Source organism: Carassius carassius, chromosome 46, assembly GCF_963082965.1.
Source record: "Carassius carassius chromosome 46, fCarCar2.1, whole genome shotgun sequence".
Lineage (NCBI taxonomy): Eukaryota > Metazoa > Chordata > Actinopteri > Cypriniformes > Cyprinidae > Carassius > Carassius carassius.
The window spans coordinates 23,735,253-23,759,218 of record NC_081800.1 but is presented as its reverse complement, the minus strand read 5'-3'; the positions used below and the strand labels follow the sequence as shown (position 1 = coordinate 23,759,218).

The 23,966-nt window shown below is 35.4% G+C and overlaps 1 protein-coding gene across 5 annotated transcripts in view; it reads left to right on the top strand.

The window, feature by feature from the left end:
• Positions 1-21,552, top strand: part of src (v-src avian sarcoma (Schmidt-Ruppin A-2) viral oncogene homolog) — a 44,858-nt gene extending 23,306 nt beyond the window's left edge. For 4 of the 5 annotated variants that reach the window (XM_059541363.1, XM_059541365.1, XM_059541366.1 and 1 more), the window contains 12 exons: positions 6,369-6,618; positions 8,105-8,204; positions 9,721-9,738; positions 12,156-12,254; positions 15,175-15,278; positions 17,404-17,553; positions 18,275-18,430; positions 18,577-18,756; positions 18,922-18,998; positions 19,970-20,123; positions 20,322-20,453; positions 21,152-21,552. In XM_059541363.1, the coding sequence (XP_059397346.1) occupies positions 6,378-6,618; positions 8,105-8,204; positions 9,721-9,738; positions 12,156-12,254; positions 15,175-15,278; positions 17,404-17,553; positions 18,275-18,430; positions 18,577-18,756; positions 18,922-18,998; positions 19,970-20,123; positions 20,322-20,453; positions 21,152-21,360 (1,620 nt within the window). In that variant the 5' untranslated portion in view covers positions 6,369-6,377 and the 3' untranslated portion in view covers positions 21,361-21,552. The remainder of the gene's footprint in view (positions 1-6,368; positions 6,619-8,104; positions 8,205-9,720; positions 9,739-12,155; positions 12,255-15,174; positions 15,279-17,403; positions 17,554-18,274; positions 18,431-18,576; positions 18,757-18,921; positions 18,999-19,969; positions 20,124-20,321; positions 20,454-21,151) is intronic. The other variant, XM_059541367.1, reaches the window with a different exon arrangement.
• Positions 21,553-23,966: the final 2,414 nt, after the last annotated feature.

Here is a 23,966-nt window from a genome sequence, read left to right as displayed (position 1 = left end):
ACAAACAGCCATGCTGTGATTGGTTTAGGTTTGTTCCCTGTTAGTGACTATTTTTAGTTTATTTATTTATTTAGCTTTTTTTGGCATTTCTTTTATTTGTGCACTTACAAAAAATATAGACATATAGTTCTGTAGCTATCCACACAATTTAATCTAAATGCAGTAAATAATTAACATTTATTTACTCAACATTTCTGTGTATAGATAGATACATAGATAGATTCATTAATCATTAAAAAATATGATTTTTGTTGTTATTTTAGAATCATTTACATATTGTTATAAAAACCCAATGCTCAGCCATCATATACAGCTAACCAGTTTGTTAGAGATGTGGTTCAGTTTGCCAGAGGCGATGTTAAATGTGAGTTTGTTTTATCCAGCCCTTTGATTGGTGTGCCACAGAAATCTAACATATTGTTCTGGGCGCAGTGGGACTGAACTCAGCTCCTAATTTGTGTTTGGATTAAACTGGATGATTCCCAGACCTAATCTCAGATTTACGAGTGCTCGAGATACGTTTGAGTCTTACGCAATCTCCAGCAAGAAAGCCTGCCACGATTTCTGCTCGTGTTTGGAGAGATTTATCAGAAATTCAGATGTTATTGCTGAGTCAAAGATCACTACCAATATTGCTCACACTTGACATTATTAGGAGGTTATGAATAATAATGATACTGATTCTACTCTGGGACCAATAAGCACATGAACACCCTAACAACCCTTACAACCCTGACCCTAAAGAAATGCTTTGGCATCCACCCACAGCTTAATTTCTTTTGTTGCTTTTTATTTCGTGTTTTTTTTTCTAATCTGTATTTCTTTTCATTTGTTCTTTTTGTATGTTTTGTATTTTTGTAAATTTTTTGTATTTTGCATTATACAATTTTTCTTATCTTTATTTTCTTGTTGCATTTGTTGTATTTTTTCTTTTGTTTTGTTGCTTATCTATTTCTTATCTTTTTAATGCTTTTTGTTGACTTTTTTGTATTTTTCTTTTTGTTTTATTGCTTTTATCTTTATTTGTTTTATATTGGGTATTTAGATTTTTCTTTTGTAAAATGTGTTTTAGTTTTTTCTTTTCTTTTTCTTATTTCTTTTTTTATTTTTGTGTTTTTGATTGCTACTTTCTTTTTATTTTTTTTTTTGATGGTCTGTTTTTATTGTTTTTTGCAATGCATTTTTTGCACTAAACATATTTTATTCAGAAAAAGTACAAAATATGCATTTAATTGGTCTTTCTGTCATCGTGTATTGTTAATGCAGAAAAAAAATTGTTTTGTTTTGGGCCTAGTCCACACGGACACGGGTATTTTTATAACCGGAGTTTTTCCTCCTGCGTTTAAAAAAAAAAAATCCCGTCCACATGAAAACGCAAAAACATGCTATCAAGCGCTGTCAAGAGCATGCCACACCAGCAGGCGGCGATATAACCCAAATCGTAAAGTCACCTTGGCCAATCAGAAGCAGTCAGCAGCACACAATCTGACGTCAAACACAGCGGATAACGGCGCACACTCTGACGTCGCAAGGCAAAAACCCCAGTTATACTGTCCACACGACAACACTGCAACCGGCGTTTCTGAAAATGCTCACCCTGGCCGTAGTTTTCAAAAATGTTCGGTTTCGGTGCCCTGAAACTGCGTTTTCATGTGGACGAAAGGCCGAACCGTGTAAAAAAAAGTCACGGTTATAAAAATACCCGTGTCCGTGTGGACAGGGCCTTGGTGTTGTTTTAATATTCAAATAGCCCTCCAAATGAAGAATCAGTTCCTAATGACATTACCTGTCAATCAAACTTCATAAGCAGCTGACAAAACACAGCATAAATTCGATGAATGAATTTCCTGTTTCCAGTTGTTGTTTACCATAGATCAATGATGCTTTACATAATGTCATAACCCCGTTTGACTCTTTCTTCCAATGATCATTCACTACATACAAACTTCAGTAAGGTCGTTTCCGGCTATCTACCAGATACAGCTTCAATCAGAGTCAAACATTCACACCTCACAAAGCAAATTACATTTCTCTTTAATGACTGTGCCTTTGTGTTAATGACTGTTTTTGTTGTGGCTGGACATTATTGAGGCATGAGCTGCATGGACTCCATTAACTGGGTTAACGAGACATCTGTGTTGTTGCAGGTTTTCCCTTGATACTGACTGGTAAACGCAGGGACCATATAGCACCCATGATACATTTATGTCATCTAGAGCCCATATGGTGGAGAGCAAACTAATGAGCTGATGTTTCTCTCTCTTTCAGTTTTCTTAAACGACTTTTAACTGCATCGTATTTTTTCTTTTCCGAACCACAGATTGCTTAATTTTTTGGGCATAATTGGCTACAATAGGATATTTGTCTACGGATATTTGTAAAGCAAAACAATCAGATACATTAAAGGTTAATTTGCGACAGGAACAAATAAATGAAAAAAATCTCTATGAACACATTCACATTCTGTTTGAATTGGCAGACCATGATGAGCAGATGTTAATACATTTTGGCTGCTTATTTATTTATTTGTGTTATTTTTCTTTATTTTATTATTATTTTTGTTAGATCTTTTGTTGCTTTATTTTTTATTTTTTGTTTTATGTATGTATACTTCTTTTATTTTTTCTTAGTTTATTTTATTATTGTTGTTTTTTTATTTATTTATATACATTTCATTTTATTTCTTGTTTTTTTTTCTTTTAGTTTTTTTTTAAGAATTTATTTTTTGTCTTTATTTTTTGTTTTCTTTTATTTGGTGCATTTGTTTTAGTTTCTTTTCTTTTTTTATTTGTTGTCATTTCAAGTCTGATTTTCAATTTGCTTTGTTTTCATGCTGAACCGTTCTTTCAGAGGCCTCTTTTCAAAGAGTGAAGAAAAAGCTGTCATTGCACTTGTTGTAAACAGATTTGCTTGAGAACTTGTTTGTAAATACCATATTTCATTCAGTGTGACTTGGAATCGATGTGGACAGACATTATCATGAAAAAATAACTTGAATATCCTATCATTTCAGGGTCAGTGCAGGTCTTTAATGGTACAGAGCACACATCTGAGCACTCTCCTCATAACTCCAGTCTTGTGACTGTTTGCGGCACTGCACTGCCAGTGAACCTGAAGTGCACAGGTCTCTAGTGAAAGCTTGCAGGGCTCCAGGGACTTCGGCTGTGCTCTAACTCTGCCTTCACACTGTTCGGCTGAGATTAGTTCCACTCCGCCGGGCCTGTTACAGCTCCTCTAAGAAACTGGTTGCCCTGAGCTGCCAGTCCGCAGGGGTTTCTGAGACAAGATGCTTCCGCTTTTGTAGAATATATCACCCTGTAGGCAAGCGGGGGCTTGTTCTTCATGTTTATAGAGAGTTGAGGACTGTAAGAAAACACGTTTTTAGTGAGGTTTGTGTGGGTGGATGGGAAAGTTTCTCTGTCTCTCAAAGAATGTGTGTGTGTGCTGGCAGACAGACAGTATGACATGTGGAAGTGTGTGTGTGTGTGTGTTGGGGGTCCGTGAAGATCGCATTGCAGTGGCTGTCACTGGTATGTGAGAGGAAACAGCTGAGCACTCCTGTACTCTGCTGAAGAGAGGTTAAAGTGCACTAAACAAAACCTCATGCTACCATGGGTCACACAAACTGTGGCCACTCAGTTTCTCTGGCCTTTTTCTTTTGATCAGATCTGTCGGTGTAAAATGTCATTTTGGCCAGTCGCAATAATCTATATATAGACGTATTGCACAATATATGTATATGACCTCAATAATTTTTGGTGACGCAATATATTGCCCATTATATTTACAGAAAAATTATTATATGTCACTATTTTTATGCATTCCACTTGCCTGTGTCTTTCGCAGCTTCTCACACATAACATGGTGTAGTTGGTGTTAGTTCAAATTTACTGATAAGTAGGGATTGCGTTTTTCAGCAGTTCAATTTAATTTAATTTACAGCGAAAATAAAGTCAGGAAAAAATCTGTAGATGGAAAGTCTCCAGTTTGAGCTAAAAAAGTTATTTGTGAATTTTTCTCTTTTTCTGATCGTTATTTAGCATTTTTTTTTTGAAAATGTTTATTAACTATTTATTCTAGTTTTTTAAGGTATCTAATATTTTGATACTTAATTTCCATGATATAAATTAAAAGTTTGTTGTTATTTGAAAGTGTGTTGGCTTTCTTGCATTATTATGCTTTTATATTATGATTATATATTCAGTTAAATAAAATGACCAAGCATTATTTAAAGGTGCTGTATGTAATTGTTTGTCTCTACAAAGTATAAAGATACCATAATATGTTTGTAGATATTTAGGAATCATCATGTTAAGTTATCATACTTGTTTCTCCGAAAAACAACGCCACATCCAGTTATTCTGCTTTAAAATGTCCGTTCCGTGTCGGAATGTCTGTTTTTGTTTGGTTCCGTGTGATTCTGTCTATTGCCGGTTTACCCAATAGTTTTTCAACACCCCGGGTTGCCAATTGGTGGAAAATGGTATATTGCAGCCATGGAAGGCAGCAAAAGAACTGGGTCAGTGATCGCAAATTCTACCCAACCTAAAAGTCTTGGCATCCAATTGAAATGCTCTATGACCGAAGGAATATTAAAACCTGGATAAATCAACACATCAGCCTACATTGTAAAGCTTGTTGCCTTCTGTCGTCAATTGCAGTCTTTCCTGTTGTGTGTACTCATTCTGACAACCCACATGAGCATCGAGTCCGAAGAGGAGGGGACGGGAAAAATAACTATCTCCATTATTTTGGATTGCAGTTCCCATTTCAAACAATAGCTGTCAATATTACATACTGCACCTTTAATTTTTTTGGTTGCTTTTAGTAATGTCTGACTTTTTATTAGTAGGGCATGCTTAGGCAGAACCGCTACCAGCAAGGATTAATTTGTACATTTTTGCATCCTATTTTTAATATACATTCTTGATGTTATTGAGAAAAACTTATGGCGAGCATGTCATTGATTAGGAAATTGTATTTGTTATCTTTAATCACTTATCTAAAACATATTTAATGCATATCTATTTTATTTATTTAAATACAATATCATAAGTAAATAAATGTATTATTTATATTTATTTTATTCATATTTATTTAGATTCAAAAGTTTAAATAAATATTAAAGGTTAACTAAACCCCTGCTCAGAGCCTGACTCCACCCACTGGCAATATTTGAAAAATGCTGAAAAGTGGGCAGATCACAGCGGAGATAGAGGGGACGAACCTAGGGCGGGGCTGAGCGAGTGCAGCGTGAACCTGAGACCCGCAGTGACGGATTGATTGACAGCTGCTGTCAGAGACGCTAAAATGGAGAGTGACTGTAATGACTCAAGTAGCTTTGCAACAGAGCGATCATTTGAAGTAGTGGACTTTTCTCCCCAACCTTCACCTTAAGTGGAGGATGTCGAGGTGTCTGTTCATATCAATTCGAGCCACTGGCTCAAAATGCGGTCTTAACTCCCGCACCACGTCGCGTTTCAGCGCGAGCTGTGTGGAGAAGCCCATTTCCACCTCCATTGCGTTGGAGAAGCAATCCCGCGTAAAATGCAGTTTGCACACTCCAGCTCTAGACGGGAACTCGCGGTCTTCCAGGCCAAGTGCATGCAACCAGCAACACTACACCTACGTACCAACCTGACCACTGTACTAAATACAGATAAATCTGCGCCAACTTGAAGCTATCCTAACTGATGCAATACTATGCTACTAACTAACTGTGCTTCTAACAATACTAACATTACACTAAAAACTATGCTAATTAACTACATAGGCTACACAAAATAATCTAAATAACTATATAATTGCTATGCTAAATAGATGCTATAATAGTCTATCCTGGTTGTTTACAATAATCGCAATTCCAGCTCCTGACTCACTACAGTGATTTTGATGGTTTTATACTGCCAAGGGCGTGGTAGCTCGTACCAAGGGGCGTGGTGAGCTGGAAACCGCTTACGTCACCTGCCACCGCTTACGTCACTTGCCACAGCAACATCCAATAGGAAAAATCAACTGCAGTAGCCACCGTTCAACCTGAAGAGGGCAGCACTCAGACGTTTTTACACCATATATTGTAGAATTAAAACACTTTACACTCAAATGTCCAAAAAGTTACTCGAATCAATGAACAGCACTAATAAAGCCCCATTCTTATAGATCAATAACTAAAAAAAGTTGGTTTAGGGTTTAGTTACTCTTTAAATATTTGTATGTTTACATTTTTATTTCTATTTCATTTATATTTCTATATTTTTTTTATTATATACTATTTTTTTATTTTTAATAAACTACTTAAATTTGACTCTAGTAACAAGTTTACTGCAAGGTGTTTTGTGTAAAAGCTTCAGGTGTCTGTCTCTTTGCAGGTCTAGGCCATGGGTGGAACCAAGAGTAAGCCCAAAGACCTCGGCCACCGTTCCCGGAGTCTGGATGACGGCTCTGGAGGACACCATCATAGTCCCAACCAGTCGTCCTTCACGCCCAACCGGAGCCCACCGGTGGATGGCCCTAGACGCGGCACCCAGCCCAACATCATCTGTGCGGAGCAGGCGCTGTTTGGAGGAGTGAACTCAAACAATAGCACCACATCTCCTCACAGGGTCGGCACGCTTTCCGGTAATGCAGCTCGGTCTGATCAGTGATCTTACACTTTTGCTTTTGCTGACCTTCTGAATTAGGGCCAAGACATCTGAAAGGTGAATTAACTGAACAGTTGCACCATGCATGGAAAGCAGGAAAACATGCACCTTATTCACTATAGTGCTTTTCTTAATCTAAATTAGGCTCATTAAAGATATGTGTATTTATAATAATAGCAGGTGCATAAATGTTAATGAATTAATTGTTTAAATCGCATGAATGAGAATCACAGGAAGTGAATCTTAGACTTTTTTTTTAGTCTTTTACTAAGACGCCACATCAGAGCTTTAATGAACCATCTGATGTATGCTGCTCACAAAAATAGCGCGGGATTTTCCGAACTCCTAAGCTCTGATCTGATTGGCCGGTGTTCCAAGATCTCTGACAGTGGAGGATGCAGAAGTTTTGTCCGTCTGTGTGGAAACAAATTTGTGTGCATGATACCCAGCTGCTACAGTGAGCAATTTCTGCTTAATGTCCACAAAATGACTGGTCTTTTTAGGTCATTTTTCATTTGGTTCAGTATTAATCTAAATTAATTCATATTGTCTATACAACCATTTTTGGAAACTGCTGCACCATTATTTAAATACTGTACTGTTAAAAAAATAAAAGGCGTTTATTAAAAATATTATGTTTTATAATAAGTAATTAAGTAAATAATACTGTACATGTATTACTAGTAATTTTATTATTATAGTAGTATAATTATTATATATATATGTGTGTGTGTGTGTGTGTGTGTGTGTGTGTGTGTGTATATATATATATATATATATATATATTAGTTAATTTTTTAGTAGTTTTTCTGTTTTTGTAATTTTTATTAGATTTTGTTTAATATGTCTGTATAGTATTTATAGTCCTTATTTTTTTTATCTCCATTTTGTTTATTTTAGTATATTAAATTAAACTGAATGAAAATAATCCTTTGCTTAACTGAAATAAATATTTAATTATGTATCTCAGTTGATAAAATATATGTATTATATTATTGATTTTTCTATACATTTGATTTCAGTTAATAAAATAGTTTGTTTTCTAAATCATTTATTTTTATACAATTTTTTATGTTGATTTTATTTTTTTTCAATTAATAAAATACATTTTTATAAAAAAACATTATGTTGATTGTTTTTTATTTCAAGTAATTAAAAGTTTGTATGATTTTTTTTTTTTGTTGTTGTTTATTTTTAGTTAACTGTAATAACCCTGATTTCAGCATTAATAGACCATCATGTAATAAATAAATCAGATTTACCCGCTTCTTAGGTGACACTTCGACACTTCTAATGCTGGTAGTCAAAAGTCTGACTATGCAAGTCTAGACTATTTTTAGATGCCCATTTTCATTGGGAATCCAACATTGCATTATATTACTTAGGTTAATGAAATTTCCCTGCAGAAGTTTTTGAATTGCATGCATCAATGGTGTATGTTTGTCTCTTGTATTTTTCCATAGGCGGCGTGACCACGTTTGTGGCTTTGTATGACTACGAGTCACGAACCGCCTCTGATTTGTCATTCCGGAAAGGAGAACGACTCCAGATTGTCAATAACACGTAAGGGGGAAACACACACCCACACTCACGCAAAAACAACAGGGCTCAGGAGAGCAATGGACACACCCACTGATGCAGACATTCACACACACTCACATACTAGAGTCTCTCATCTGTCTGACTGCTGTAGCCCCCCCCCTTCCTCTTTGGTAACCATAGGAACTGGCTCCCTGTGAAGGTGCTGTATTTCTGGGATGATGGCTTTTTGTTCTCTGGATTCCATTTTTGGTCTTCCTGTGCACACTAAAAAAGCTCAGCTGCACGTCTTTACCTCCACTTCCCCTCCCGGACCAAAGGGAGCATTTTCCTTCCTTTCTCCACCTGCGCTTCACTTCCTTATTCCAGTGTTCAGTGCTACAGTTAAGAGAATAAAAACACTCTTAGTAACATCCTCTGGTTTCGGCACAGAGCGGACCTGGGGAATTGCTTTTTTTATGTCAGACCCAATGCAGTGTGATATATGGGTGAACCTCTCGAAACAGAACATGGGCTGGTCATATTTCAACACAAAATCAAGAGAAAGTAATGAGAAATAATATTTCACATTTTGTTTTTAGTAACATTAATAATGTTTACATATATAGTATGTTATACTGCTATTTATTTAAGCCAATTTAGATTTAAAATTTGATCTTTGGAACACAGTATATATTAGTGTATTACAGTACCGAGAACCATCTTTGAAAATGATGGGATCTACAAAAACGTTTTTTTTTACCAATCCCAAATTTTTAATGGCAGTGTGGATATAATTTGTTTTCATGAAAGAATTATGAGCCATTTTTCATGAACCGTGCAGATTATCGGTTTGAATATGCCTGATGAATCATTCATTGAATGAATTTAGTCAAAATTAGCATGATTCATTTAATGATCTTAAGTCATTACTTGCAGTCATACCAGACTCGAAATGAAGCATACTTAATGCACACTTAAGGTTCACGAAACTGAAATCACCATCATTGCAACAACATGTAAAGATACACATGTGCAGGTTTTTGTAATAGATGTTAAAACATATTAAAATATATATATTTTTTATATTAAAACAAATTACCAAAATAGTGTAGTAGTTCAAAACATTTATGTGGATTTAGAACAGTCTGGGTTAAAAAAAAAACGGATGTTTTCATGAGATTCACCCTTTAAACCATAACCAGTCCCCACCGATGTCCATAACCCTTCCCAGAAGCTCCTGATAATAAAGTAATCAGCTTTTTAACAAAATCACAGAGCTGCTCCGGCTTATCGCTGGGACCTTCAGAGTCATGTGTCAGCACACAATTAGAGATAATCAAACACACATTACAGAAATTGTTTTCCATATTTTTAGTACTTGACATGATGAGCAAAGATAAATTGGATAAATACTGTGTTTTCAGTGCGTCATTGTTGCGGTTGACCTTCAGTCAGCTTTTAAACCTATGTGGGATGTTCGGTTTTTCTGCATTTAATGTCTAAACACCTCACGTCTCCTCTGTGTTTTTCCTCCACATGCTTTCTCTCGTTTATGTAGGAGAAAGTTGAATCCCAGGTTTGTAAAGTTGATCTTGCTTTCAGCTTTCAGTGTCCATTCCGTGTGTGTGTGTGTGTGTGTTTGTTATTTCACTGTTTGCTTGTCCACCTGAGATTTGTCCTGACTTTTCAGAGACTGTAGAAGTGGTTCAGAAATAGTGTCACACCTCCTCATAACTGGCTCAATCATGCCCATTTTACATTTGTCCTTCACGTTGACTTTGTGGTTGGTCCATTGGTGTATTATACATTGTTCCTTTACATTTGCTTAGGCTACATGTTAATATTCATGCTACTGTATGCTATGCTAGATTAGGATAAGCCCTAACATTGAAAATAATGTCAATTTTTTTTTTTTTCTTTGTTAATACTGTTTCATGTTTAAACAGGAAGTTCTTGCAGTTGTCGAAGTGTCCCTTTTTTTACAATAGTAAACATGTAAACTAAAGGCTTTTGTGGAAGAAAACTAGCATTTTGATGTCCTGAAAATGAACAGACTTGCTCTACAACCCATTAAAGTCTGATTTTGATTTCACGGGGTTATGAATGAACCTAAAAGAGCAGTGTTAAAATATCATTAGAATTTAACTAAATTCTATAGATGCCCTTGAAACTAAAAGGCTCGGACTAATAACTTTAACTAAAGTTCAGTCAAGTTTTGCTTTCATGTGGTCATTTAACTTAATAAACTTAAAACCAAAAAATGTGTCATTTCCATGTAAACTAAAGGCTGTTGGCTGCATTTTCAGTTTACAGTATCTAATAGGCTACTGTAGTTCTCATTACAAAAATCTCCGAATTGTAAAACTAAGCGTTAAAAGGTTTTTTCTGCACATGTTTAGCTATACTCTAGCAAATGACCTCAGACTTACAGAACAAAACTTAAAACTAAATCAAATTCAGTCAGTTTTATGGGGTGATGAAATGAATGAACTTAAAAGCAAAAGATAGCATTAAGCTAAGTTAACACAAAGGATATGTGAAAAATTATGCAATTTTGATGCAATTTGACTTTTTCATAAGTTATGTGTATAGTTGAAGTATAAAGTGAAAGTCTTAGCATTAGCATCAATGTTTTCTACATAAATTATTGCTCATTTGTTGCCTCATCTTCCAGAAACTCAGATATCAGAATCACAGTTTTTAAGCCTTTTCATACATAAATAATTCATTAACATCTGAATTTTGAATGGCACCCTGTGTATGAATAATATATTTGCATTGTATGAATATGAATATGTGCCCATCTGTGTATATACCGTGTTTCATTGTTTTCACTGGAGCAGTTATGTTTTAATTACATTTAAAAACAGCTAGCAATAGCTCAGAGACCTGGAGTGGTTTGTGTCGGGTCAGCATGTCTTGGCATGGATGAATCTTATTACTTTAGTTTAAGGAGTGAGTCACAGCCTGACACCCCACAGCTCACACTAAAACACAATCTATTATTAAAAAACCCATCGAGACTCCAAGACAACAGAGACTCAGACAGATGACTCATTTTTTGATAAATCTACCAGTTTTGTAGTAAATAATTCACCCAAAATCATTCCAAACCCATATGATTTTCTTTTCTTTAATAATACTCAGAAATAAATGCTTGTTGCAACACTTTTACACTTAAATCTACCAAACGTAGGTTTACAAAGAGGCAGAAACTTTCTAGTAAATTTCTATAATTTTTGCAAACTTTCTAAGATTTTTTTGGTACCTTTGCTGGACATTTTCCAACCCTAATCAAAAGTGACAGTAGAGACATTCATTACAAAACACTTCTATTTCAAATAAATGCTGTACTTTTGAATTATCTGTCCATCAAGAATCCTGGATAAACAAATCAATGTTTCCACAAGAATATTAAGCAGCACAACTGTTTTCAACATTGATAATAATAAGAAATGTTATACAAATCAGCAGACTGGAGTAATGATGCTGAAAAAGCTATTTTAAAGTGTAATCTTTCTCTATTTTACTGATCATTTTTGATCAAATGATTGCATATATATATATATATATATAATATAATATAATATATATATAATCTCACAACTGTATATATCTTACTATATGCACTCACACATATGATAGTTGCGCAGATGTGAGTGGAACATGATATATACAGTAGTAAGATTCAGTAATATGGGTTTGGAACAATGTGAGGGTGAGTTAATGATGACTGTGTTTATTTTGGGTGAAGTGAACTGTCCCTTTAAATGCATGCTTCATTTATGCATAATTTGGCACAGGTAGTTAATGTCTTTAGAGCAGCTTTGTCTGCATTCTCATTTCATGGATTATAAAGCAGGAATGATACCGCAGATGTAATCTCAGGGTGTATGTTTTGGGCGGTTAAGAAAGACATCTTTAATGTGTCACTGAATATGTTGAATGTGAGTCAAACTGCAGGTGTGTAATGTGTGTTTTCTGGCGTCTTAGGGAAGGTGACTGGTGGCTGGCTCGCTCGCTGACGACGGGAGAGAGTGGATACATTCCCAGCAATTACGTGGCACCGTCTGATTCCATCCAGGCTGAAGAGTAAATCCTCTTCCTCCTCCTCTTTCTCTCCTTTTCTTTGCAGTTCTCCTCTCTGTGAATCCTCTGGTTTGCATTTTTCCCCCTCCCTATGATGTCAGAACTCTAATTAGATCTCTCAGTTCAGCTGAGTGTGATTCGAGGTCCTCGTTGACTCCGTTGATGATTATTTTACCAAACAAAACTAGAGTTGAAAGAAACCGCTCATTTCAATTAGTTATGAGTCAGCTGTTTAGTCAGTGAAGCTCATCAGTCACATGTTAGTTTTCTAAACACCTTGACTGATTCACGAGTCGCAAAACTGATTCATCAAAAAGAACCAACTCATGAGAGTCACTTGTTCTGTTGAAAAGATCTGACTCAACAGAACAATTTGTTCACGAGTCATCACGCAGGATGCTGTATTTATTATTAAAATAAAATATTCAAATGTGTTTATTTCTGCTAGTTTCATTTCATTTAACTTTATGTACTAAAATACAAATGAATAAAAACTATAAAGACAAAAAATGACCAACACACAACTGAGACTAACAAAAATAAAAATGGATAAACATAAAAATGAATAAAAACTCTAAAAATAAAAAAAAAACATAATAGTATCTCAGTGACACTAAAATAACACTGACAATAACAATAACCCTTGTGACGTTACTAACAGAATGATTCATTCTTGCCCCTCCTCTGCTTCGGTCTGACCTTTGAATCCTTTATATTTCTCTTCATGGTTTTTCTCTTTCATCCTCCTCTATTCTTTGCGATAACATCTCTCCATCTCATCAGTTAGAAAAAAAATACCCTGATGGCCCAAAAACCTATTCCCTCTTGAATGAGTAGCATACGTCAGTGTCTACTATTGTCTGTCCTGTTCATGTTCTAACTCATCCTTTTTCCTGAGAACCACACACACGCTGTTGCTCAGTCGACTGCCGCATTAAACAAATACACACAAGCACTCCTCTATGAAAACCTATGATGATTAATTTTTCCACCCTTGCCTTGCCAGTCATCTCAGATTGACTCTGGAGAAAAGGTAAGACTCAGAGAGCGCTGCACATGAGCAGCTAACAACAAACTATGCTGATTTATAGACACTAAATGTCTCTGGTCCGGTCATGAATCCCAAACACCACTGTTTTATGGCTACTGGAACAACGAGTAGGAATATTACAACCTGAATCAATGTTCAATATCTCATGAAGCACAATTCAGATGACAAAAAGTATAGTCCCTTAGGCATAAGTTAATGCAATCGTTATTAGCTAAGCAGGCTTGATTTAATAATAGATTAAATGTACACTACTGTAGAAAAGTTTGGATTTAGTAAGATCTAGGGCTGGGCGATATAAAAAAAAATATATTTTATTGATAATCACCTCAATATCGCGATATCCGATAATATCATCTATTCGTCTATCATCTATTTTCTTTTCTTACTTTCTGCTTAAAAAAGGGAAAGGTTATTTTTTCCTTCACATTTTTAGAGCTCCGAGGTGTCCATATAGGCCTATGACGAAATAAAAAATGCTGCATTATTTATTTGGAAAAAATAAGTAATTACAAATGTTATTTGGTATTTTATTTTATATTTATTTTTGATAATGAGCAGGCTGCATTGTCAAGCCGTGCTAGAATTGACGTGTGCGAGCACTTGAATTGCTTCCTTACGTCAGTGAAAACAACTTAAATACGCTGTCATTTATGATAAACGCATAAATTGTAAAGAGTCTAATTTTATCGGTGTACACTCACAATAAAAAAAAACATTGTGTTTTTGTAAAATAAAGAAAACAGGTATTGCTTTCTGCCATCTCAAGTTTCCTTTTCCTTGAGCGTGTTTGTGAGGATAGAACGCAAAAATAAATACGAACGCAGTATAGGCCTATACTGTAGGCTACTACTTGCTTTCTACTTTTCTTACTTGCTTACTACTTTTGTTTTGTTAATCTGTTAATTAAGTGAATATATTTCGCATATTTATTCCTTCTATATAGGCTATATGAATTAATTCTGCACAGCACGTGCATGTTTATGCTGGTATTTGCACATGTAAAATGAAACCCCTGGAAAACCTGTTATTTTTAATGAGTCATAGACTTATCCATTCTAATTTAATTTAATTGTGATGTAACAATCTTATCGGTTAAAACTGAAATGAACATCCTTAGCAGGTAGCTTGATGTTGTCCATGAATCCAGTGGAGGCTGTTACACACACATTTTCTTTCTGTGTTTTACAGGGATATTTTGTCATAATTTTGTGTGTATTTGTCCACAAACTAATTTATGAGGCGGCTCTGTCTTCTCAGCTCAGAAAACAGCGCGCGGTAGCTACAGAAGAGTCTGCTTCATCTCGCGCATGAAGAATGAAATTTAAAATAAAATCACATTATTAATAAGTAAAAAAAAAAAAAAAGTTAGTTTTATAAAGAGGCCTATTCGATTTCTGGCCTTAAGTAAATAAAGTGATTACAGAATAGATTTTTTTTATTCCATAATAATTAGCTGCTACAAAATATTACATTCGTGCTATTTCATGTGAATACATATGTGCATGGTAATTACGGGACTATGTTAATATATTGGCGATTATTGTCTGTAACTGACTTTATCGACATTGCGATGCTTGCAAGACATTGTTAATATATGATAATATCTTCAAATCGCCCAGCCCTAGTAAGATCAGTTATTTTAAATTGTATTCATATTTCAAAATGTTAATAAATAAATGCATCCTCTGTGAGTATATTCTTACAGACCTTTTTTATAAGTTTACACAATGGTATCGTAGTTCTGTCTGTGTATTAGCATAAGCTGTATTTCTGGCCAACTCCATGTCTGTGGTACAATGTTACATGTGATTACTTACTCTAAATACACACTCTCTCCCTCTCTCTTTTTTTTCTTTCTCCATCCCACTCCAGATGGTACTTTGGAAAGATCACACGCAGGGACTCCGAGCGCCTCCTCTTGAGTCTGGAAAACAGAAGAGGAACTTTCCTGGTCAGAGAGAGTGAGACAACCAAAGGTGAATTGAATGCAAACTGTAGAAATTCTGAATACTTTTCTTATTTATACATTTATTTATTTTATCTATTTATAAGTTGTTTTATTTTGTATTTTTATTTATTTATATTTGCTTTTTTTATTTGTGTGTGTGTGTGTGTGTGTGCACAGGGACAATGCAAATTAATAAACATTTCTGTAAATGCACCAGATTTAGCCAAAGCTTATTATTTTTTTTATCTTTTAGTCTTCCAAAATGTAGACAATAAGAAAAAAAGAGCATAGCAAAAGCACAAAAAACACAGTGTACACAGTATTAAATATATGAATCTATCCAAAGGCACAATCAAATATTTTATTTTATTTATAATTAATTTAATATTTAAAAAATAAACAAGAATTATATAATTATTATTCAAGTTAAAATAATTGTTAAAATGATCTCCAAATAAAACTAAAAGGAGCAAAGCAAAAACACTAAAATATATGTCATACACAGTGTTTTAAATATATTAATCCATCTTATAAAAGAAAAGCACAATAAAATATTAAATTTTATTTATTATTATTACAAATTATACAATTTATATCATAAGAATTATTTCAATTGCATCCATAAAACAACATAAAAGCACAATAAAATATTTTAAGCTTTTTATTATTAATTTATTATTAATAATAATAATAAGAAGAATTATTAAAATTGTATCCAAAATACTAAAATATATGGCCTACAAGAGTATATTAAATATATGCATCCATCTAATACCATAAAATCACAATAAAATATAAAATGTTATTAATTTAATTTAAAATAAATGAATATCATTATCACTACTATAGAAAATAAATGATTTATAATTTTTATTGTTTATTCATAAAACAATTATAATGCATATATTTTAACATTTTAATTAAGTTAAATTTTAATTTTTAATTTTAATTCTGTCAACAGTGTCCGAGCAACACAGCATATTTGTGAATTAATATAGAATATATACACTTTTTTTCACCATTCATCTGGTGTCACAGTGTTGATTCAGAGGCTGAAATCTAGGGAATGAAACTCTTTCCTGTAGCTCAGACAGTAGTGCTTGGCACTCAACATCCCAGGGAATGCAAAAACTGATAAAACGTGGTTGGTTTTTATTTTTTCAAATTTTTTTTTTAACAAAAGCATCCCTCAAATCCAAAAATTGGAACGCTGCTCAGCCTCTAATAAAGGAACAATTATTAGAGACAGTGATGACAAAGAACCAACACCAGTGTTCGTGCATGTGTCTACATTGAGGAAGTTGCATTTCAGGATTTAAGATCAGAACAAAGTGCACGTTCAACTGAATTCCCCTTTTTCTGTTTGTCACATGCACTCGCACTCGCACTAATACTCTCTGATCTCCTCCCTCCGCAAACCAGCTTTTCTCTTTCTCTAAACACTGTAAAGATCCACACTCCATTTATGGGCTTTTAGCTTCAGGTTCTACACAAACAATGTTCATTTGAGATGATATGTAAAGAGTGCAAACGGCTGTGTGTGTACGACAGAATACGAAGGTCAGAGATGTGCTTGAAGGGATGGAGAACAACTAGGTCAACTGTATAACCGTGAGCCATATCTCACAGCTCATACCATCAGCGAGAAGCTCGTGCAGAGACCGAGAGAGGCTGAAGGATAAGTCAAACCCCAAAGAGAACAGGGGTGGGAACGAGGGAGCAAGTGAATGAGCCATGTGAACGTGTGTAATGACGACAGCGCCCCCTACAGACCATTGTATACAGTGTTTATTAACCCTATAAAGCCTACAGGAATGCACATTTCCAAGACCCGAATCATAAATCCTTCCTTTGATACAAACCTGTATGAGTTTCTTCCTTCTGTTGAACACAAAAGAAGAACGTCGGGAACCAAACAGTTGATGGTAGCCATTGACTTCCATAGTATGGAAGTCAATAGTTACCGTCGACTGCGACAAAAAGAAAGAAATAAATGCAATGAATGCATGTTTTTGCTCAGTTTAGTCGACTTCAAAGATAAATAAAATGCTACAAAAGTGTAGAATCTGAGAGTTTCAAATCTAAAACCTGGGTAAATGTTTGTTAGTGCCATCCATGTCATCCAGTTCACCTATCAAATGTGTTCTTTCTAGGAGCCTACTGTCTTTCTGTCCTGGATTACGACAACGTCAAGGGCCTAAATGTCAAACATTACAAGATCCGGAAGCTGGACAGCGGGGGATTTTACATCACGTCCCGCACACAGTTCAGTACTTTACAGCAGCTGGTCAACCACTACCGCCGTAAGTCACTTTCTCACAGACGCCTGCTCCTTTCTGAATGTCTGTGATGGGAAGTGATACAGACTGTTATTTCTGGAAGTGGGAACTTGAGTTGTTGCAAAATAAGAAGACGGTAAAACTATAAATAAAGAAATAGAATGAATCATCCTTTACTTCTTGTGCTGCTCTAGGGCCTAAAACCATGTAAGAGTAAATAAATATGGTAAATAAGTTAATTTATTATGTTATTTATAAGTAAGATGTTTTTTTGTATTAAAAATCCAAAACTTTATCATTACGATTTTTTTATATTAGCATAATTTTATTTTATAATAATAATACTACTTTAGGTACATATATTATTATGTTTTAATTATTATTGTTAGTTTATATAAATGTATATAATTATTATTGTTGTTAATGTTATTTAAAATAACATTTATAAGTATTATTAAATAATTTATTCTGTTATTTAAGTTGAATAAGTATTATATATTTTATTTAATTATTAAAAATCATAATTTAAATTTCAACTTTTTTATCTACTGTAGATCAATTTTCATTGCTCATTTTAATTCTGTTTATAATTGCCAGCAACAAAAGCATCTTATTTAGTGCATTAATATAGAATCAAAATGAGGCCATCTTCTAAAAAGAGATTTGAAAGTACTGTTGCATTTACGATATGTTGCATAAATATTTAACAGAAAAAGACGCTTCTTTCTGTCCATGTCTGTCACAGAGCACGCAGACGGCCTGTGTCACTGTCTGACTGACGTGTGTCCCGTGCTGAAGCCTCAGACTCAGGGCCTGGCACGGGACGCCTGGGAGATCCCACGAGACTCTCTGAGACTGGACGTCAAACTGGGCCAGGGCTGCTTCGGAGAGGTCTGGATGGGTAAGACTTCCTCGTTCAACTTCTTTCCATTGAAAACCGAAGCTTTGTGATTTAAATAATTAGTAACAAAACAGCACAGTTGTGTAATGATGGCAGCAAAGCGTTCACATAACAAACAATGATTTCAGTGTCTCTTTTCCCATCAGGCACTTGGAACGGCACGACACGTGTGGCCATCAAGACTCTGAAGACTGGCACTATGTCTCCGGAGGCCTTCCTGCAGGAAGCACAGGTGATGAAGAAACTCCGGCACGAGAAGCTGGTGCAGCTTTACGCTGTCGTCTCGGAGGAGCCCATTTACATCGTCACTGAGTACATGGGACAAGGTCAGTACAGAGATCCAGTGAACTATACTGGGATAAAGGTGTCCAAGAAACAAGAACTGACAGTAAGATAGCATGTAAATAGAGCATTCAAATCTGGATTTTATCAGTTTTTCTACCAGTAAAAGTGTGAATGGAGATGTGACACTGTGATTTCTGCTTTCACAGGAAGTCTGTTGGATTTCCTGAAGGGTGACATGGGGAAAATGCTGCGGTTGCCTCAGCTTGTGGATATGGCATCTCAGGTACTTTCACACTGGCGTTTGTGGAAATTGCACAGAAAAATAAACCTTTTACAGTTTTGATACTTAAATAAAAAGTATTGAAAATTGGAAACATAAAATTACAAAATTTGCATTACTGATCAAAAGTTTGGGGGTGGTATGATGTTTTTGAAAGACATCTCATGCTCACCTAGGCAGCATTTAGTTTGCAAAAAAATACAGTAAAAAACTGTAATATTATTGCAATTTAAAATAGATGTTTTCGAGTGACGTGACATTCAGCCAAGTACGGTGACCCTGAACTGCTGCTCAAGAAACAGCTCTTAATTTATTATTATCAATGTTGAATATATTTTATTGTGGAAAACATACTTTAAATATATTACTTGTTGACCCCCCCCCCCCCCCCAGGATTATTTGTTGAATAAAAAGTTCAAAAGAAAATAATTTATTTGAAATTTGAATATATTGAATTATAATTTGAAATATACGTTTTGTATCATTACAGAAGACATCACTATAACCTTTGACCAACTGAATGCATTAAAAGAATTCATACCTTGAAAATCAATATTTTTCTGGAAATCATGATGCATTTTCTGCACGACTCTTTTTATAAATAGAAAGTTCAAAAGAACGGCCTTTATAATTGATTGCATCCGTGGTGAATAAAAGTATTCAAAATGATCAAATCTATTTTATTTTGTAACTGAAGTTAAAATAAACCACATTTTCATGACTCAAAGGCTGACTAAAATAAAACAAAAATAAATAAATAAACTATATAGCCCTGCGTTAAAGGAGGGACTATATTTAGAGAGCTGAATATTGTAGAGAGCATCACTAAAAACAGCACTGTGGTGGCAGTTTTTTGCATGGCCACGCGCCACTGCCATTGTCTTCATAATAATATACAAATAATATATAAATCTGTTTCTATTCTGTGGATACTCTGGAGCCCAGCAGTGTTATAATATATGTGTTGTCCTCAGATCGCCTCTGGAATGGCGTACGTGGAAAGAATGAACTATGTGCACAGGGACCTCAGGGCTGCCAACATCCTGGTGGGTGATAACCTGGTGTGTAAAGTGGCTGACTTTGGCCTCGCTCGACTCATAGAGGACAACGAATACACGGCCAGACAGGGTGAGCAGGAACACAGCGACTCTCTCTTCCTGCATGTGGTCCTTCTCCAGTTTCTTTACATCTTGAGTTTTTTTCCAGAGTCCGTAACGTCTCTGTCTCGTTTTCAAGACCTACTGCTGTTGCCGTTTATGTGGTTTGACCTTAACTGAATCAGTTTAATCATGATGACAGGCCTCTCTTAAATCATTATTACAACAGGAGCCAAGTTTCCCATCAAGTGGACTGCGCCAGAGGCGGCGCTTTACGGCCGCTTCACCATCAAATCTGACGTGTGGTCGTTTGGGGTCTTACTGACGGAGCTGACGACCAAAGGCAGGGTGCCTTATCCAGGTACTGCTGCTCCACATCAAGAATTAATCAAAGAGAGTCACTGGTTCACCTTCACATTCAAATGTACTTTATATATATCTCACAGACACACACACACATATATATTTTTTTTTCAAAATTGAATAGTCAGTTTAAAAGCATTCATTATTCTATACATTATTTTAAAACATATTATTATTATTATATAGTCCAGTGCAGGGTTTATCATCTCTAAAAAAACTGAATATTTCAATTTTAATCAAATATTAATTAAATATTATATAATATTATTATTATTATTATTATTTTAACTGGAAATGTATAACAAATTAAAGTATAAATTATTCTATAAATTGTGTAATAATAATAATATTTGTACATGTATATTTGTGTATGTGTGTGTCACGCCCGGCTTTGCTGTGCTGGGTGTGCTCACTCCACCATGGGCAGAAAATGTGTGGACCGTCTCTCTCCCCCCAATCTGAAGGGGAGCTGTCTGTTTTTCAAATGCTTTTAAATAACGCACAAGTCACAATGCCGTATTAAATAACTTTTGAAAGAGTCCCCCTCCACAAAGGGCACATGAAAACATTTCCGGTTGTTCCTCCCTGCTGATAACCCACATCCTCTGCCTGGTTAAAATGTGCCATGCCACTTTCTGCACCACAATCTGACGCCTGCCCCACATCCACCCTGTCTCTCGTCTGTCCCCCGCTCAGGTATGGTGAACCGGGAGGTGCTGGACCAGGTGGAGCGAGGCTACAGGATGCCCTGTCCCGCTGAGTGCCCCGAATCCCTGCATGAGCTGATGCTGACCTGCTGGCGCAAGGAGCCCGAAGAGCGGCCCACCTTCGAATACCTCCAGAGCTTCCTGGAAGACTACTTCACCTCTACTGAACCACAATACCAACCGGGCGAGAACCTCTAGAGATGCAGATCCAGTCAAGTGTGAGAAAGAGAAAGAGAGATCCTTTTCCTGACCAGAAAACAAACACGGGAAGTTTGTGGCGTAGCCCAACCGATACTGATCCACATGGAATGCTCTCAGAGCATCCAGCCTGTTTTAAGCACCTTGCTGGGTCTTCAGACGCTCTCAATGTTACAGCATCTCACCCTATGTTACTGTAATCGCATGTTTTTCCACTTTCATCGCAGATGAGTTTCAAACAGCAAGACAAGATGCATCTTTTCTGCATCATTCGCAAAGAAATTCACTAACAAATTGCTTCTTCGGCCGTGCAGCTTGCTGTTTCTGCTGATAATTGTTGCAAGGCTTTATTTCCAATGCTCTGTAGATTGATCTCAAGCCGTTTTTCTTGACCTCGATGTACCATCATTCTCTCCTAAACTCTTTTAGCGGATGCTCCAGATCTGTCATTCATCCTCCTCCCACAATCCCTCACTTCTATCCTCTCCCATCCCCCTTCAAACCCCCAAAGCATCAAGCTCCATCAGCTCTGGTGTTTGTCATGAACCCTGCGACCCGTTCACAAGCTCAGATGGATGAGATTGTGTCATCTGTGATTACAGCTCTCTCTTTCGTGACGAACGGACATTCCCGTTAATGTCTTCCAATAGATATCCAGGGTCTGTATCTGAACATGGTGTTTTATACCTGGTAGAAATGAGTTTTTGTCACACTATGTTTGTTTGTTTCTTTCTTTTGTATGAACCTGGATCAACTGGAATAAGAACGTGATTTTTTTTAACTGGTCACATGATTGGAAACTGAAATTGAAATTATGGAAACAAAACATTCTTCCTTTTGCTATGGACTCAATTAGAGAATCGTTCAGAATGTGGGTTCATTTGCTACAGTTGTACTACTCTACTAGTATTCAAAACAACTACTGATATATATATATATATAGCATTGTTTTATGTTTAAAGCAGATATGACTGTATAGTCCTACTTTCTGTGCCAATACAAAGGGAAAAAAACAATTTTCTACTGTTTTATGTATAAAATGTATTTTTATTAATGTTGGGGTTTTTTGTATCAAAGAGGATGAGCAGGCTTTGTAACTAGAATCTAAAGGAATAGTTCACTGAAAAATGAAAATTGGTCATTTTCTAACCCTCATGTTGTGTAAAACACAAACGGAGATGTTTAGCTGAAAGTTCATGCTGCTCTTTTCCATATACAATACTTTTACATTTATTGCATGAGAAAAGCATCCTCTAAATGTCTCTTTTTGTATCCCATGGCAAAAATAACAGCATAAATGTTTGGAACGGCATGAGGGGTTTTTTTTTTGTCTTGTTTTCCCCATTAGAAATATCTTAACATTCTTAAATCAAGTTACATTTACTTTGAGAAGCAAAAATGTTTTTGTTTTTTTAAATCAAGTGAAATGTCTGGAAACTTGTTTACCCTTACAATCAAGTATTTTTCTTACCCAATTGTTGAATATTATTTCTAATTTTAAGCATAAACTCACTTAATTTAGATAAGTTTTTTAGAAAACAAGAATTTTTATCTTAAGTAATTGGCTTCTCAAGTTGATTTAAGAATGTTGAGATAATTATACAGAAAAACAAGATGAAAACACAGGAAGAAAATAAATTTTTATAGTGTAGGTGAACTATTGCTTTTATGATTAATGAATATTCTTCAACTGATGTTTGAACTGACTCCTAAAAGCTTGTTGAGTGCTTGAATTTCAAACGTTTTATCTTTTGCAATAGTTTTGGCTTTTTTGAGACAAATTCGGACACGCGCAGTCAAACTTGCCAATATTTTATATGCAAAATAGCCATTGTTATATATATAATAGTGGGTAACGACCTCAATTCTATCACTACTGCTTTCCCATCAGATCCACAGAGAGCCATGAACCTCGTCTGTGAGGTGTTACGTGCTAGAAACTGATCTCGGGTCAGTTACTGAATGCATAGTGATATAATAGCGAATAAATAATATAATCACTGCTGAGACAATGTAGAATGAAATAGATCTGAGTTTGTATTAATACGATGAGGGTTTGCATTGATCGTAAGGGTTTGGAAGTGTGAATAGTGGAGTAAAATCAAGTCTTGATGCGTTGTTTAGAATAGCATGCAGCTGTAATCGCGGTACTTTAGCTGGTAGATGTGTGATGCCTGTCAATATACTGTAAATACTTTCGTATGTAAATATTCTTTTCATATTTATTCATATTGCCTCAGTTTATGTTCAGCAGATCTTTGCTTGGTTCTCCCTGTAAGATCAATGTTATAGATAGACGTTCAGTCCTGTGCAAAGCTGATCACAAAAAGTATCATTGCTGCTGCACAAATCCAATTTTTTCCTACAGCAACTGAATGCAAAGAGAAGCAGCCAATCACAAAACAGCATGCTATCATGTGATCGGATTCACAGATTCAATTTGCTTGCTTTATTTTCGACTCTTTATTTTTATTTACAGTAATAAACTCACCTTAAACAGGCATTTCTTTAGGGTTGACTCGTGCACTAATGTACTGTTTTATTGTTTCTTTTTAACTGTTTTAACTTGCAATATATCTGCTGTTGATTTTGACAGGTAGTAGTTA